At 34.7% G+C, this 15,334-nt stretch overlaps 1 protein-coding gene across 4 annotated transcripts in view; it reads right to left on the reverse strand.

The window, feature by feature from the left end:
• The window catches only part of NCOA1 (nuclear receptor coactivator 1), a 221,075-nt gene that overhangs the window by 54,827 nt on the left and 150,914 nt on the right, over positions 1-15,334 (reverse strand). For all 4 annotated transcript variants that reach the window (XM_054701299.1, XM_054701298.1, XM_054701301.1 and 1 more), the window contains exons 9-11: positions 13,561-13,656; positions 9,260-9,400; positions 582-729 (exon numbers count right to left, since the gene is read on the reverse strand). In XM_054701299.1, coding sequence (XP_054557274.1) covers positions 582-729; positions 9,260-9,400; positions 13,561-13,656 — 385 coding nt within the window. The remainder of the gene's footprint in view (positions 1-581; positions 730-9,259; positions 9,401-13,560; positions 13,657-15,334) is intronic.

Here is a 15,334-nt window from a genome sequence, read left to right on the forward strand (position 1 = left end):
TTTGTTTAATGCTAAATTTTAATAGTTGTAAATGTAGGGTTTTGAATAATTCATAGGATAAAAGAATGGTTCCATGAATTTACCATATATGCCAGTGTAAAACATTTAGAGAAGAGAAGAAATTAGAGGAAATGACAGGCAATGACATTCAAAAATCTCAAGTTGATAGCTTAATGAATTATACTTTGAAAAACTGTCAACTTGAATTCAGGAGCCATCGAGTTTGTCCTAATGAAAATAAAGCATTTTAAAAAATAAAAATAACAATGTTAACAAACTTTGAAATCTTTTGTAAGACCATAAGTTCACATGTGGAAAGTTGTAAATTTTTAGCCCCTTTTTGGTTTTTACCCCTAAAACACATATTAGCAGCCTCACACGTCCTAACTCCTTCTCTGAACAACAAAGCTATTGTTAGGCAACAAAACTATAAATCCCAGTATGTATCTATTGATTATATACTCATCACACTAGTTTAATGCCTAATTTGGAATGTTTGTTTTCTATCAAGAGCATAAAAATTTTTCTCTGAGATATGTGAACTGATTTATTTCATATGAAGCTCTCCAAATAAGTAGTACCTGTCGATGATATGAATTCCCATGATGAAAGGTTGCATGTCTGGACTTTGAGGGTAGCAAAGTTTACACTTGGTGTGGGCGCTAAGCATTGTCCCATCATTCAATATGAATCTATAGGAGGGGCTGGAGGCAGTGCCACGAGTCATCACTGTGTCAAACAAAAGAGAAACCTAGTTAAAATTCGGACACTTGTACTCTGGGCAAAGGAGAGTTACCAAACTTTATTTCTACCTAGAACCTCCTTTATAACCGCCCCCTCCCACAAGCGCTACCTGCTCAGACTCAAAGGAAAGAATAGTTCAGACAAAGCAAATATCTCAGGGGGAAAATTTATTTCATTGAAATATATCATTTGGTGACAAGTTTTAATTTAGTCCTACTGGAATGAGTGCCTCCTCACGTAAGTTATGGTTATGAAGAAACTCCAAATAGGGAGGAAAAAATCAACCTTAATATTTACCTACAATGGGGTAGCTCGTCAAATTTATTGAGTGTACATTAAAAATACAAGGATATAATCTCCACTCTCACTTTCAGTATTACCTCTAATAAGTTTTTTTTTTTCTTGGGATGTCTGATTTTTTATTAACAGATACCATAAACTTATCCTCTATGCTTTGATTAATTTGCAGAGTTTATTAACCAAAATTCAAATTTAACTTATCACTCAGGAATATGAATCACTACAGTCCCATTTAACAAATTATTGTATTATATATATGTATTATTTTTGATGTTTGAATGTAGTTTAGTAAGCAAATTAAGATAAAGCCAGTGATGATTAATACAAGGAACAAAAGCTAAATTAAGGAGTCAAGTCAAGTCACTACATAAACAAGAAAACTTACTTATGTTGTACAGCTTTAATAGCAGATAAAATTCTAAGCAAATTGGTATTTACTAAATATATAAAGGCTATGCCAGATGACTAAGAATTGATGATTTACTAATAAAATCCACTTTTAAGAAAGATTTAATTTAATAATCAGCTTTACCAAAGTTAAAAATTATGCCTACTGAAAGAAACACAAGAATTACTATCCCAAATGACTATTACAATTTAGCCTGTAATACATGTTTTAGTGCTATTTTTCAAGACATCTCAGAAAGGGCTTCAATTACACTTTAAAGAGACATGAAAGAGACTAAAATGACCAACTAACAACTTCTGAAGATACATATTACTTTAAGTAATGCGCAGACATGCTCTATTTTATTGTCCTGGTTGTACAGTATAAACTAAGGGGGGCATAATCTGTTGCTAATCTATACCACACACAGATCCGCCTATGTACCCAAACCAGGATATAAACTTAATTGAAAGGATTATGATTTATGCCCAATCAACCACATTCCTTACCCCTCTAGCAATTTAAGACAAATCATTGGCATTTTTACTAAAACATGGAAAAATTTAGAATCTAGTCAAAAAACAAATGATGAAAAATGTGTCCTTAATGGAAACTGGTAATTTTTCTGTAAGATAACAAGAAAATGTATAATATAGCAAAATCTTTTTTAAAAACATGAAAAATTCTCATTTTTAACAATATATTTTGGAAAATCTTTTTAACAATATATTTTGGAAAATAACAATTTATTTTGGAAATACATTTTGGAAAATAAAACTGCAACAAAAGGGTGGCATTTTAAAATAAACTATTATCCTGGGATAAATCATTATCATAATGATGATAAGGTTACATAAATGTAAGACACAATAGAGTTCATGTGATTTTGCTTATGCCATTTTGTCTATTTCTTCAGAACCTCTTCTTCTGCTGGAAAACAATCAATGGCTCTTCACCATTAAGATTCACTGTCTAAGTTTGTTCAATAAATGGTGCTGGGAAAACTGGACCACCACAGGCAAAAAAATGAAACTAAACCACTACCTTTCACCGTGCACAAAAATCAACTCAAAATGGAGAAAAGAACTGGATATAAGACCTGAAACCATAAAATATATAGAAGAAAATATAGGTCAAACACTACAAGACATACATCGCAATAACATCTTTAAAGACTCATGACCCAAAGCAAAGAAAGTTAAGGAAAAGATAAACACCTAGGATTACATCAAACTGAAAAGCTTCTGCACAGCAACAGAGACATTAACCAAAACAGACACACCCCACTGACTGGGGAAAAATCTTTGCACTCCAGTCAATTGATAAGGGACTGATCACAATGATATACAAAGAACTCACATGACTCAACAAAAACAAAATAAACAATTCAGTCAAGAAATGGGCAGAAGAACTTAAAAGACATTTCTCCAAAGACGAAATGCAAATGGCCAACAGGCATATGGAAAAATGCTCAACATCCCTTATCATCAGGGAAATGCAAATCAAAAACACATTGAGAGACCACCTTACACCAGTAAGAATGTTACATCAAGAAAACAAGCAACGACAAATGTTGGCAAGGATGTGGTGAAAAAGGAACGCTCCCACATTGCTGGTGGGAGAGCAAACTGGTCCAACTACTATGGAAAGCTGTCTGGAGGTTCCTCAGTCTATTGAAAATGGAGCTACCATACCACACAGCAATTCCACTCCTAGGGATCTACCCAAAGGACACAGAAACACTGATTCAAAAGAAAACCTGTACACCTATGTTTATTGCAGCACTATTTACAATAGATAAAACCTGGAAACAACCCAAATGCCCAAAAATAGATGGCTGGATCAAGAAGATGTGGCATATATACACAATGGAATATTACTAAGCAATCAAAAAAGATAAATTCAGCAACGTGGATGGAGCTAGAAGGAATCATAGCCAGAAGGAAAAAGAAAAATATTGGATGGTTTCACTTATAGCAGGAATATAGGGGAACCAAATAAGACATCAGTGTAAATAACAACAGTATAAAACACAACAAAGCAAAAATGGACAATTATAAATCAGAGACATACTGCAGGGGAGTGGGAGGGAGAGGGATCAGAGGAAGGGAGGGAGAAGCACAGGGGATTGAGGTGATGGTGCATGGGTGCATTGGGGAAGGAAACTATGGGGACTAACTTGGGGGGGAAGCAAATATTGTTTAAAAATGAACAATGATGTAAAAAATTAAAAAAATTCATAAAAATAAATTTTAAAAAAGATTCACAATACGATACGATAACCACCAGTCACATCACTTGTTCTAAATAAAATTTAGAACAGTTCCTCAGTCACACTAGCCATAATTCAAATACTCAAAAGCTCCATGAGACCAGTGGCTACTATGCTGACAACAAAGCTCTATATAATCTGATTTCAAGTTATATTTCTGATCTTATTTGTCATTAATTCATAAACACATCTTATATATCTCTTGGAATAGGACGTAGTTAACATTTTACACATTTATTTTTCTTCTTCAGCTAGAATCAACATAAGGACTAGTCTCATGTTCCATTCTTGTTTTCTACTCTTTATTTGCATGATATTTTACATGTGAATACTTATTAGTTAATCCTCAATTTGAATCTCATCTAAATAGGTTAGTTTTTACTTGTGACCAACTGCTATACCTTTAGAGGATAGATTTTAATTCTCAATTATGTTCTCAAATGCCTATATTACACCTCAGTTTATAACTTTACTCTTGAATGATTCTAGACTTACTTTACAAATGGAAATTAATGGAGAGAAATTTCTTACTTTGTTGAAAAGAACTCAAAACTCAGGCTAGCACCGGAATCAAGATACTTCATGTAGATTGCAGAAACAGTCCTTCGGTAAATATGCTGCCTTAATTTGTAGGACTGTATCTAAATTAGTAATAAGCCCAAAATTGGGGAACTCCTATTGCTTAGCACATCGTAATTTACATATTCTTTGAAAGGAAAAAATGCAATATTAAATATATAGTAAAAGACTTCAATTAATTAGAATCTAATTAAGACTCCAGCTAACCAAAATCCTTCTGGTGCTCAACTGTTCAGATGGAGAGGTAAACAAGAAGGTAGCATGAATCAATGAAAAGAACAAAGCCTTAGGAGTCAGATTCATGCTTGAACACTGACTTTGTCATTCACAAGTTCAGGGCTGAATGCAAATTAACCTTTGCCCATCATCACTAAAATGGACCCAGTAATAATGTGAGCTAATATCTAGTAGGAGGCCTTGTATATAGCAGATATTGAAAGAACAGTTTATGGGAAAGAAACAAAACAAAACAAAAAATCACAGACAAGAAGCAACTTCCAAAGAATATATGTCCTGAGTCACACATGCTCAGCGATAAATTCATTCAATTCCCAGACACCATTTATAGCAATAACTGCAACCTTGTAGCTAATTACTTATATTTTAAATTAAGACATGTTTTAGAGAGCTATAATCCTTTACAGAGCTGGTTAGATAAACATTTGCTCTGCACACCAGATTTTCCCTCTTACTGGATTTCAGGGTTTACCCTGCACAAAACTAGTTGGAATCTCACTTTGATCACACATTCTAGTCCTGTTTTCTGATCTGTTTCTGTCAATTATATTGCATTTTGATCCCTGACTCTTGTGTCAATTTCTAAAATTTTTAGAACACTTGGTAGGGAGGCTTTTATTGATTTGGTATTATTGATACCCCAGAAACCATTAATAAGAATATTTAACATGACAAATTTCCTGTTTTCCCCTCCCCACCAACTACACCTGAGCAGAACTAGAGAGCAAAGAGCCAACTTTTCTCTATTTATAGTAGCTTTAAAAGTAGATATATTTGGGTTTTGGCTCTACTCAATTTTGGTGCTCAGCAAATCTCAATAAGCATGCCTTACTGATGTTAACCAAATGGGCACATATAAAATGTGAGTCAGGATCAATGCTGGTAGAGATTCTTTTTTTTTTCCTTTTTGGTATTTCTCTAGATAAAATTCAGAAAGAATACAATTTTAAAAATTGTTATTAAGATAAAGAAAAAAAGTGCCCCTAGATGCTCTTAGAAAAATTTTCAGTTACCAATAAGTAAACTGTATTCTATATATCAAATTTTTGAAAACCCATATTTAAAACATTTTCAACAAATGAATAACTATAAGAAAGTAAAAATCAAAATCAACAAAAAACTATGAACCAGAGACACTCTTTGAGGGGTGGGGGGCGGGAGGGGAGGGATTGGGGTCAGAATGGAGGGGGTTGCAATTGTATGGGGAATATAAAATAAAATTTATTAAAAAAACAAACAAACAAAAAAACATTTTCAACAAAATTTGACATAAAAAGATTTTCAATTAACACTGTTACATGGACTATGGAGTTAAAGAACATTCTGGTTAATCATTATATATGGGTACTTATGTTTTATAGCAATGCTTCCAAACTTGTTGATACTATTAACTTCCAACTATCTCATGGAGTTTTCTTTTTTAATGAAAATGATTTTATTTTGTAATTATAAAGTTAAGATAATAGAGAAATGAAGAAAGAAGTAAAAAGAAAAGTCATTTGCAATTTTAGCAGATATAACCATTGTTAACATTTTGCTAACCCTCTAGAATCGGATAGAGATACAAGAGTAAGATCATACTATATATGCTGTTTTCTTAGCCTACTATTGTGTTTGTTTCATAGTCTACTTTATTTGTTTTCTTAGCCTACTTTTTAATACAATGATATATCATGGACATTTTTCAAAGATAAGAAATGATGATCCATTTCATCACTGATAATAGGGAAAAGAACTTTCGTGAAACCTTTTTAGGCTATTTTGCTCAGCATTTGCCAAGACTACTACTCTCTCTCTAAGTACTTGTGGGTATACTACAGGAAAAAAGTATTCTAAGGAAAATACAAATGGGTAACAAAGCCAAACAGGTACCTTTATTGTAGAACTTTCCACAAACGTAACTATCTTGACCTTATAATAGTCTTATGAATTCCCCTAAAGTGGGAGACTGAAGCACTTCTGAACCTTATTAATTAAACATGAAAGATCATTTCCTATTAATAGCTTGTGGAACCCAAGTTTCTGTTTTCCAAACTTCTCTGTAAGAACATATCTCAGACTATAGACTGATTCAATTCAGTAATGTGGCTGGGCTCCAGGAATCTAGTTGAAAAACAACTGTCCTATATGAATCTTATCAGGGACCTTTGGGAAGCATTGTAACCTAGAATCTTCTTTAACGGAATTGTTCTGAATGGAACAGATCCTAGGAACTATATAAACTTTTCCTAGTTAAAAAAAAAAAATGCCTCAGGTGTTCTTGATAACCAATTTAATCTCTGTAGAGAATTACTGCATAAATCTAGTTCATGGTGAATGTTCCTATATATTACAGTCTTTGGCTGAAATGCATTTTCAAATTTGATTCTCGAAAATAAATAAATAATAAAACTTCCTTTTAAAAGCAGTCCATGAGCTGTCGTCTGTCAAAAGCAGCTGAAAAACTATATTAAGAACTTAATTTTAAATATGTATTAGGATTTTATACCAGCCTTCAAAGAGTAACTTAATGGACAAGAAAAAGAACAGATGTAGGGCAAAATTTTCATGCCTAAATATCAATCACTGTAAAGCTTTACAAACTTTCAAATTTTTGAAAAATTCAAACAAAATCAAGGATACAGAGGCAGAGTTTGTCTCACTCATTTCACACTGTAAGTGAAGAGGCAGCAAGGAAACTGAAAAGGCAAATCTGTACCTTTACATGTTTGAGAGACCAGTGGCTCCTCAACACAATGTTACTCTGCTTTCACTTCATATGTATATGGCAGATTAGCTACACTATTTCTTTTAAATATCACAAAGTTTGGAATGCTTTATTTTCATTATCCTATAGTTCAAAATATTTTTATGAGTCCCTTATGATAAAAAATGATTATATAGAAGTATGCTGCCTCATATCCAAATATTTGGACATTTTTTGCAGCTCATAGCTATCTTACTTTTATTGATTTCTAACTTATCTCCACTGTGGTCAAACAACATACTCTATGTGATTTAAACAAATCACATAGTGATGATCCATATCAATTTGTTGAAGGTGATAGATAGGATCTTTTAGGTCTTCTATGTCTTTACTGCATATTAAAATCTCCAACTGTGGCTATAGAATCTTTTCCTTAAGTTACTACATTGTAATCAACCTATTTTATGGAGGATTGTAATGATTTAAAAACACATACTTTAATCTGTAGCTCAATAACATCTATATGGAGCTTAGTACTTTGGATGATGAGGCAGCAATCTCAACCTGCTTTGCCTGGTGGAAAGGTATATAAATTATAGGAAAATAAAATTAAAGCATTTTAAGTGAATCCTTAGAAGTACAAACTTAAAAGGTTATGGCAACAACCAAAGAGTATTGTATCTTTCAGCACTTTCAGGAGTCAGTAGACAGTGCTTTGAGTCTCAAACTGATGTATAAGACAAGCACCATACTCAGCAGATAGAGTCACAAAGTTTGCACCAGTGGATGATATTAGTTGCTTATTGCAATGCTCCCAGACCTGACTACACTTGAAGACTGCCCTGGAAACTTTTTAAAAATAAAGATTCTTAACCCTATTTGTGGAAATACCATCTTTGGGAATGGTATTGGTACAGTAAGAGGTTAAATGGAAACCATGAGTCAATACAAAGCTATCCCAGAAGTAAGCCAGTGAGATTTATATAGATGGCTTCCTGAAGAAAAAAAAAAAAAAAATCAAGCTACTTCCTTCACAAACCATTAGGAAGTAGTTGACCTAAAATGCAATGAATGGAATATCCTTCCCATTAGTATATGGGAAATGTATAAGAACAGTGAAGGAATAATGAAAAGTATTTTCAAAATTGTTTTTTAGGAACAGCCATATAAAGAGTTTCTTCCCGAAGAAACTACTTAGAGATTGGACAATTACACTGGGAAAGGAATATTAGGTTACCATAATTATACAATAACACTTTAAATACATCAAAATCCTTTAGGTCTGAATCTCTATGTTCTTTCTGGCCTTAATTCTCCTATCATTTTCCTTACTTTTCTTGTTAAGTTCTATACCAGTAGGAAAATATATTTGCTTTATACTTCCAGAGGTACTTTCTATGACACAGCAGCTATTACATTACTAATTAATAATTTCATGTGTTGTGTTTCTTCACTTGAAACTTCAGTCAGGAGATACAGGTATTGTAATAGTCATTAAGTAAACATTCATGATATAGCTCTCTGCATTATCCAGACGCCCTCTGACGCCCTTACTCTGCTGAGAATGATCTTCAAGAGCTAGACAAAAATATCACTTCCTCTAAGGTCATCCTGGATTTTCCATGTCAAAATGAATTTTGTTCTTCTTTGATCAGATCTCTATTATACCCCTCGCCATACTAATTTAAAGTTGTCATATATTCTACTGATATATTTTGAGCCCCTTGAGGACAAAACCCTACTTCTTAGTCATCAATGTATCCTTGGTACCTGACAAAGTGTTCTATGCATGTGAGGAACTTGGTATGTCTGCTGAATGAATGGATGAATGAATGAGTGACCATCACATGATATCCTGTCCTTTAAAATGTGCATCCCAAATTTCAGGATCCACTCATGAATTACTTTGCTTACCCATTTCTTCCTTTCCTAAAACTGATTGCAAAAACTGTAATTTGGAGAAAATACTTATCAAGCCATGAATTCTACATAAATTACTCAATATTAATAAAGAACAAGGTTAATGAAAGTAAGTAAGAGGGAAAAACTTTACCTTCTTGAAATAGTTGTCGGGCATAAGATGGCTCTCTGCCCTGAGGCTGAAAAAAAGCATAAATGCACTTTCTCACTAAATCTTCCCAGCCAGTTCTGCCAGCAGCTCTCAGGGAACTCGTATCAATAGAGATGATTTTACCTAAATAAAGAATGGAAATTTACATTTATGATAGCCTCATAAATCACCCATATTTCAAATTAACAACTACAATAAAGAAATATTCTGCCTCCCCCCACATCTGTAACAACCTTTAAAAAGCACTATTAATTTTTATTATATATGGTAATGCAGCATGTCAGTGACATGATAATACAAATTATTTTTGGCCTTGGACTAAATATACTAGAATATCATATTTTAAAATTAAATTCCAGTCAAGTATTAAGTCATACCATAAATACCTGAAGTGAGATTAGAAAAATAACAAGTGAAAACATGAAGATTTATTAGGCATCCTATACACAGAATATATCTTTATGAAATCTAGTGGTGATTTGATGTTTTCATCGTATCTGAACACATTTTCCAAATGGCTATGGAATAGTTCAGGTAAGTTATCCCTTTGTTAATAAAGGGTAAATTATTACTCTAGTTTGTGATTATTCAGATGTTTTATTCTTTATATGATCTTATATTCATATAAAATAAATTATATACATATATAAAAATTAGATTAGTAAATTGAAAACCTGTAAACCCATCACCCAGCTACAGAAGTTGATTATTACCAATACCATTCCATTGTGTGTGAACTCCTTACTTGTCACATCCCTCTGCCTTTTCATATTCCTGTCAATGGGCATTTAAACTGTTTCCAGTTTCTTGCCATTACAATCAATGCTACTATCAACATCTTGCACAATTTTCAGAATGCATGTGTGTAAGACTTTCTCTAGGATGCATATGGAAGAATAGAACTGTTGAGTCATAGAAAATACAAATATTCAACTTTATAACATCATGTTGTTTTGCAGAAATGTATATAAAAGTTACTGTTGATCCAACATTCTCTCTATCGCTTAGTATTATCAGGTTTCTTTATTTTTTCACAATAAGCAGATGGAAAATGGTTATGAATTAAACTTGTATTTTCCCAATTAATTTGAGAATTTTTCATGTTTATTCACCACCCATAATTTCTTCTTCTGTGAATGCTTGGATGTGTTTTTTCCTCATCTTCCCTTTTTTCATAAAATCAATTCAAATCTATTGTACTGTTTGTGGCTCCTCTTTTTTTTTTTTTAAAGATTTATTTATGCATAGAAGAACTGGGGTATAGGCCAGAGATGTGGGGGCTAAGAGGATTCACCAGAGACAGAGTGGGGAGCAGAACAGGTGGATCTACTGAAATACACTGCTGAGGGGAGCAGTGGGTGAGACAGGAGAGGTATGCCTCTCAAGGGGTTCAGCTCCCTGGCCAGGGATTGAACTCACACTGCAGTGGCTGGTGATAGCTTGATAACACAGACTTAACCCCTTTGCCACCAGGGAGGCCCAAGTGGCTCCTCCCTTTAACTAATCTCTCCTTTATATATTCATTTGGTTTAGAAATAAAGTATTTATTAACCCTCTTTAACTTAGAGACTTGAATGTGTAGATGTGTCAAACTTAGATGTTGCCCAAGTCTAATTTAGGTGGTAGAAAGAAAAATTAAAACTTAAAGGAGTTTTGTTATTTAAGAACAGCTTGGGTAAAGCTGGTGAACACTGCTGAAATAAAAGATAATTTTGGACTTTCTAAGAATTTCAATTATTTCATCTTTGCCTCTTATTATGTCAAAGATTAAGAGTTGGTAATCCACTCATGTAATGTGGTAAGATATACTGTAAGAAGTATGAGCCTACAAACCTAAAATATATACAATGTAAGCCAATGTTAACTCAATTAAAAAACTTAAATTGAACTTGCATTAAATGAAATTATATGTGTGGATATTATTTTTTTATTTTTTTTATAATAAATTTTATTTTTATATTCCCCATACAATTTCAACCACCCCATTTTGACCCCAATCCCTCCCCTCCCTCCACCCCCCCCCCAAAAGTGTCTCTGGTTCATAGATTTTTGTTGATTTTGATTTTCACTTTCTTGTAGGATATTATATTTTTAAGTGCCATAAAATTAATATATCTCCATTTATTCTACTTTAAGTCTTTAAAAATGCTCTCCTTAACTTTTAATTAAGAGACCATTTTAAACACATCAGTAAAAAATGTTGAGCATCTTAAAGTAGAGAATTCACTGTTAGATAAACTTAGTATGCAGTAATACCTCTCATGGGCAGTGACCAGGGGAAATGCACATGTGTGTATTTGTGTGTGTAATGCATGCACTCATGTGCTCATGTACATACTGGCCCACAAGAGAGCAAGAAGAACCTGAAATTGTAGAGCTGGAGGGGAGAAAGTGTAACAAAATGATTGGGCAGTGCAATGATATATTAGAAGAGATTCAGGTATAGTTTGACCTAGAATATCTCTAGTGACTAGAGGAAATTAATTAACCAACCAACCAACCAACCAACCAACCAACCAATGAAACCTTTGCTCAGCATTTCCTGGTAAAAGATCTTCTTTTTTTAAGGAACATGGACTGCTCCATGTACGGTTAAATGTACTTCTAAAATTAAAGGAACTGAATATCTAATACTTAAAGCTAGCTTGTTATTTTTTATCCAAATCAATTATATGCTATAATAGAGTATTAGTTTTACATTTTAAGGATAAAAATAACAACTTAAAAAATTTATTTCTCTGGCATCATTTTATTCTATATTTCCTCTGGTATCTTTTGTACAGTAAATATATACAGTACAGTGATGTCCACTTAATAATGCTTTGATGGAAGGCAATGCAAAATAAAGGAAAAGTTCTATATTAAGAGCTAAAGATGTCTGTTTTTTTTTTTCCCCTCCTCATGGCATTTTTTAAAAATAAATTTTATTTTTATATTCCCCATTCAATTGCAAACCCCTTATTTTGACCTCAATCCCTCCCCTCCCCGCACCCCACCCCCCATAGAGTGTCTCTGGTTCATAGTTTTTTGTTGATTTTGATTTTCACTTTCTTATAGTTACTCATTTTCCTGGTCCCTTATTTAAGTTTTTTAGATTCCTGCTATGAGTGAGACCACCCGGTATTTTTCTTTTTCTTTCTGGCTTATTTTGCTGAGCATGATCTCTTCCAGCGCCATCCATGTTGCTGCAAATTGCATGTGTTTATCTTTTTTGAATGCTGAGTAATATTCCATGGTGTGTATGTACCACATCTTCTTGATCCAGTCATCTAGTTTTGGCCATTTGGGTTGTTTCCAAAGCTTAGCTATTGTAAACAGTGCTGCTATAAACATAGGAGTGCAGGTGCTCATTGGAATTGATGTTTCTGTGTCCTTTGGGTAAATACCTAGGAGTGGAATTGCTGGATCATATGGAAGCTCTATGTTTAGCAGGTCCAGAAATCTCCACACAGCTCTCCATAGTGGTTGGACCAGTTTGCACTCCCACCAACAGTGCAGGAGAGTTCCTTTTTCTCCACATCCTCGCCAACATTTGTTGTTGCTAGTTTGTTTAATATGTGCCATTCTCACTGGTGTAAGATGGTATCTCATGGTAGTTTTGATTTGCATTTCCCTGATTATAAGTGATGTTGAACATTTTTTCATATGCCTGTTGGCCATTTGCATTTCTTCTTCAGAGAAGTTTCTTTTTAGCTCTTCTGCCCATTTTTTGACAGGATTATTTTCTTTGTTGTTGAGTCTCATCAGCTTTTGTGATCAGTCCTTTATCATTAGTGTTGTATGCAAAAATGTTCTCCCAGTCAGTGGGGTTTCTCTTTGTTTTTGTTATTGTCTCTTTTGCTGTGCAGAAACTCTTTAATTTGATGTAGTCCCAGCTGTTTATCTTTGCCTTCACTATCACTGCTTTGGGTGATGTGTCTGTAAAGATGTCTTTGATGTGGACATCATGTAGTGTTTCGCCTATATTTCCTTCTATGTATTTTATGGTTTCAGGTCTTATGTCTAGTTCTTTAATCCATTTTGAGTTGATTTTTATGTATGGTGTGAGGTAGTGGTAAGAGCTAAAGATGTCTGTTCTTACCAATCAACTGTATGGCTCTGGAAAAGTCACCATTCCCTCATTTGTAAAATGGGTAGGCTGGTTCTGTGTTCTCTTTAGTATCTGCTAGATTTATAATTACATTATTTTGGATGTAATTAGTTTTAAAGGCCCAGTGACATATAATACTGAAACATTATGATGGAGCATAATGATGGAGCATTCTGAATTTTGCAGTTAATACCTGTAGTATCTTGCTTGGTCATAAAGGATTCTACTCCTGTGATGGCAGGAGGCCGAGGTAATCGCCGTGCAATACAAATCAAACAAGACTGGAAGTCTAAGAAAAACAAGGAGGGAAAATTGAAGGAAAGAGGGTAGAAAATGGTTCATATTTATCATTTCCAATAAGTGGCTTTTATAGAAATACATGTTATAGTAGCTGATACAATACTGAAATCATTCTGATCTAACAGTACAGTAGATATAAGATTGCTGGCAACCAAAACTGGCATCTCCATGTAAAGATCTTATTAACATAAATTATCCCTTCCCATTGAATGTTCTTATATAAACTAGAGGTGACTGAACCATCTCATGTACTTGGATAATAAAGAGTCAGAAAAGCAGTTTGGCAAGATTTAAGCAACACAGTAGGGCTTTTTATCTAGATAATTTCCTATACTCAAAAGTAGTTAATGGCTACAAAGATTATCTTTTTTAAAAGATTTATTTATTTATACATAGAAGAACTGGTGTAGGCCAGAGGGTGTGTGTGTGTGTGTGTGTGTGTGTGTGTGAGAGAGAGAGAGAGAGAGAGAGAGAGAGAGAGAGAGAGAGAATTCACCAGAGACAGAGGGGAGTAGAATAGGTGGATCTACTGAAACACACTGCTGAGGGGAGCAGCAGGCGAGACAGCAGAGGTCTGCCATGCCACCTGGGTTAGCTCCCTGTCCAGGGATTTAACTCCTGCTGTGGTGGCTGGTGATAGCTTGATAGCACTGAGATTAACTCCTTCACCACCAGGGAGGCCATACAAAGATTAGTTTTTTTTTTTTAATTTTCTAGAGGCATGTTTTATTTATTTATTTATTATTTGTTTGTTTGTTTTGGTTTATACATGCACTGGGTACAGTCAGAAGCGCGGGAGGGTGAGAGAATTCACCAGAGCCAGAGCGGGGAGCAGAGCAGGCAGAAGGACCAAAGTACACTGCTGAGGGGAGCAGCGGGCGGCAGGAGAGGTCTGCGCGCCATGTGGGACCCTCCTCCGGTGGCCGGGGAGCAGCCGGGGATCGAACCAGCGCCGCAGAGGCCGCGGGCAGCTTCGCAACCCAGCGCTCAACCGCTGCGCCACCGGGGAGGCCCCATACAAAGATTAGTTTTTAACCACTGTGCAGACAGTAATTCTCATATAAGAAAAAATTTTTTTTAAATGTGATTTTTTTTTTTTTTTTTAGATTTATTTATTTACTTATACAAGCACTGGGTACAGTCAGAAGCGCGGGAGAGTGAGAGAATTCACCAGAGCCAGAGCAGGGAGCAGAGCAGGCAGAAGGACCGAAGTACACTGCTGAGGGGAGCAGCGGGCGGCAGGAGAGGTCTGCGCGCCATGTGGGACCCTCCTCCGGTGGCCGGGGAGCAGCCGGGGATTGAACCGGCGCCGCAGAGGCTGCGGGCAGCTTTGCAACCCAGCGCTGCACTGCTGTGCCACCAGGGAGGCCCACATATAAGAAAATTTTTAACTATTTCTGAAGAGGCATTTTTTTTTCCTCCAACAGAGGATTTTGTTTTTAAATATATATATTATTCAAAGTCTCATTTCCAATTTTCTTTGAGATATCATATACATTCAATATAGCTAACAGCTAAATATGAGCTTTTATTAAGTAAAGCAGACTCACATGTATATTTTGTGAAAAATTCCCAGTGGGTGGTGGCACTTGTTCTCTGCTACATACACGGTCTTTTTTTTTTTTTTTTTTTTTTTTTTGCATCTGATTGACTTCTTATCTACTATC

The sequence above is a fragment of the Talpa occidentalis genome, unplaced genomic scaffold (genome assembly GCF_014898055.3).
Source record: "Talpa occidentalis isolate TD23 unplaced genomic scaffold, MPIMG_talOcc4v2.1 talOcc4.5, whole genome shotgun sequence".
Taxonomy (NCBI): Eukaryota; Metazoa; Chordata; class Mammalia; order Eulipotyphla; family Talpidae; genus Talpa; species Talpa occidentalis.